Source organism: Fukomys damarensis, unplaced genomic scaffold, assembly GCF_012274545.1.
Source record: "Fukomys damarensis isolate Sample0158 unplaced genomic scaffold, DMR_v1.0_HiC HiC_scaffold_9, whole genome shotgun sequence".
Classification (NCBI taxonomy): domain Eukaryota; kingdom Metazoa; phylum Chordata; class Mammalia; order Rodentia; family Bathyergidae; genus Fukomys; species Fukomys damarensis.
In genome coordinates, this window is record NW_022900921.1 from 169,890 (window position 1) to 171,594 (window position 1,705).

General features: G+C 65.7%; 1 protein-coding gene across 1 annotated transcript in view; it reads left to right on the plus strand.

Moving 5' to 3' along the window:
• The window catches only part of Flt4 (fms related receptor tyrosine kinase 4), a 24,492-nt gene extending 22,838 nt beyond the window's left edge, over nt 1-1,654 (plus strand). Inside the window, exon 30 of the mRNA XM_019207439.1 lies at nt 22-1,654. Within this exon, the coding sequence (XP_019062984.1) occupies nt 22-217 (196 nt within the window). The 3' untranslated portion in view covers nt 218-1,654. The remainder of the gene's footprint in view (nt 1-21) is intronic.
• Nucleotides 1,655-1,705: the final 51 nt, after the last annotated feature.

Here is a 1,705-nt window from a genome sequence, read left to right on the forward strand (position 1 = left end):
AACGCTGCCTTCTTGTCTCAGTAGCTGTAAAGGACCCGGCCAGGAGGAGGACGAGACGAGGGCGCGCCCCGACGCTCAGGGGAGGCGGCGTCGGCCCAACCAGGGAGCCCAAGGAGGCCAGGTGTTTTACAACAGCGAGTACGGAGCGCTCTGCACGCCGCACGAGGAGGGCGACTGGGCGCCGCCCGGCCACTTCTTCGGCGACAGCAGCTACTGAGGCAGCGAGGCCCCGCCCCTCGCTGACCCTGGGCTTTGGCCCTGGGGCAGGCGGAGCAGAGAGCTGGAGGCCAGGCTGGAGTTGATCTCTTGTAGCTCGGCCCGGGGGAGCTTGTTCCCTCTCTGCAGCCTCCCTTGCTAGGACGAGCAAGACTCAGGCTCAGGGGCTCCCAAACCCTGGCACCGTGCCTGTTGTGGGCCACGGCCCCTCAGACGCCCTCGGCCCCTTCTCCCCACATTCCGGTGCCATTTGTCCCAGTGCGCACAGGTGCTGGCCCCTGGGCCGGCCACTCCCAGGACAGCGGCTGCCGGTCCCTCTGGGCCCCTGACGCTGCGTGTGTGTCTGCCTCGCTCGGGCTGGAGGTACAGCTCCTCTGCGCCCCATCTCCCCGCCCAAGCGGGTCCCGCGGCACCAGCCCCTCCTCTGGGGCGGGCTTCCTCCCTCCCAAAGCTGCTTCCACGTCACTACATGGCAGCAAGAAGGAACCGGGGGCACTGCTCCCCGAGACCGAGGGCGGCTTGCTAGCCCCAAGTGCAAGGCGGGCGGCAGCCTTGAGTGTGCAGAGCCATCCACGGACACTTCCTTTCACTAGAACCTCAGGACCTGCGCGGCGGCGGCAGTTCACTTTTCGAAACAGCTGGAAAGGAGCCCGGTTTGTCTGTTTGGTTTTGTTTTGAATTGAAACTAGGCTAAGACAGTGCAGTCCCTGAAGTCCCCCAGCCTCGCATTCCGGGTCCAGAACCTGCAGAACCAACCGGGGCCGGAGGAGCCCTCTGCCTCTTCCACCTCAGGTGCCTCCGACACTGCAGCACCTGGCTTCCACCCGGGAAGGCTTTGGGGGCGCAGCGACCGTGCAGGCAGCGCCACACGGCGGCGGAGGATGTTCGGGGTGCGGAGAGGACCCTGCCCGGCCTCCCGCCTCCCCTCTGTGCTGAGGCTGAACCTTCCGTCTCACGGGGGCGGCCCCGCCCAGGCTGAAATATTCTGTCCAACGCCCCCCCTGCCCGCCCACCTGCCAGGAGAAAGGTCCTCGTCTTAGCACGGAAGACTGCAGCTGCAGCCCCAGCCCGGACGCTTGCAGGACAGGCGGCCACGCGGCGAGGGGCCTTTGCTGCGGAGCCGCCCCGGAGGACACGGCGGCGCGCGGGCCTGGCCCTCGCCGGCCCCGGACCTCCGCCCTCTGCGTGGCGCCTGGCCTCAGCTCAGCCAGCGGAGTCCGGAGGGTGCGCTGTCTGCGGACTGAGACCAGCGAGGCGGATGCAGACCCAGCCCGTGTGTACCGCCTGCTTGGGTCCCCGCTCCTGTCCTGTAACTGCACACACAGCGCTGTAACGGGGAAGAAAGCCCACTGTGCCCTGGTAGACGTGTCCTCTGAAAGATCTAAATATTTAACAAGAGATAATAATAAACCCATGCCAGTCTTTGAGTTACAATGAATGGATTCTGAGTGAAGTCCCAGCTGTCCGAACTGTTTTGGTCCTGACCTTC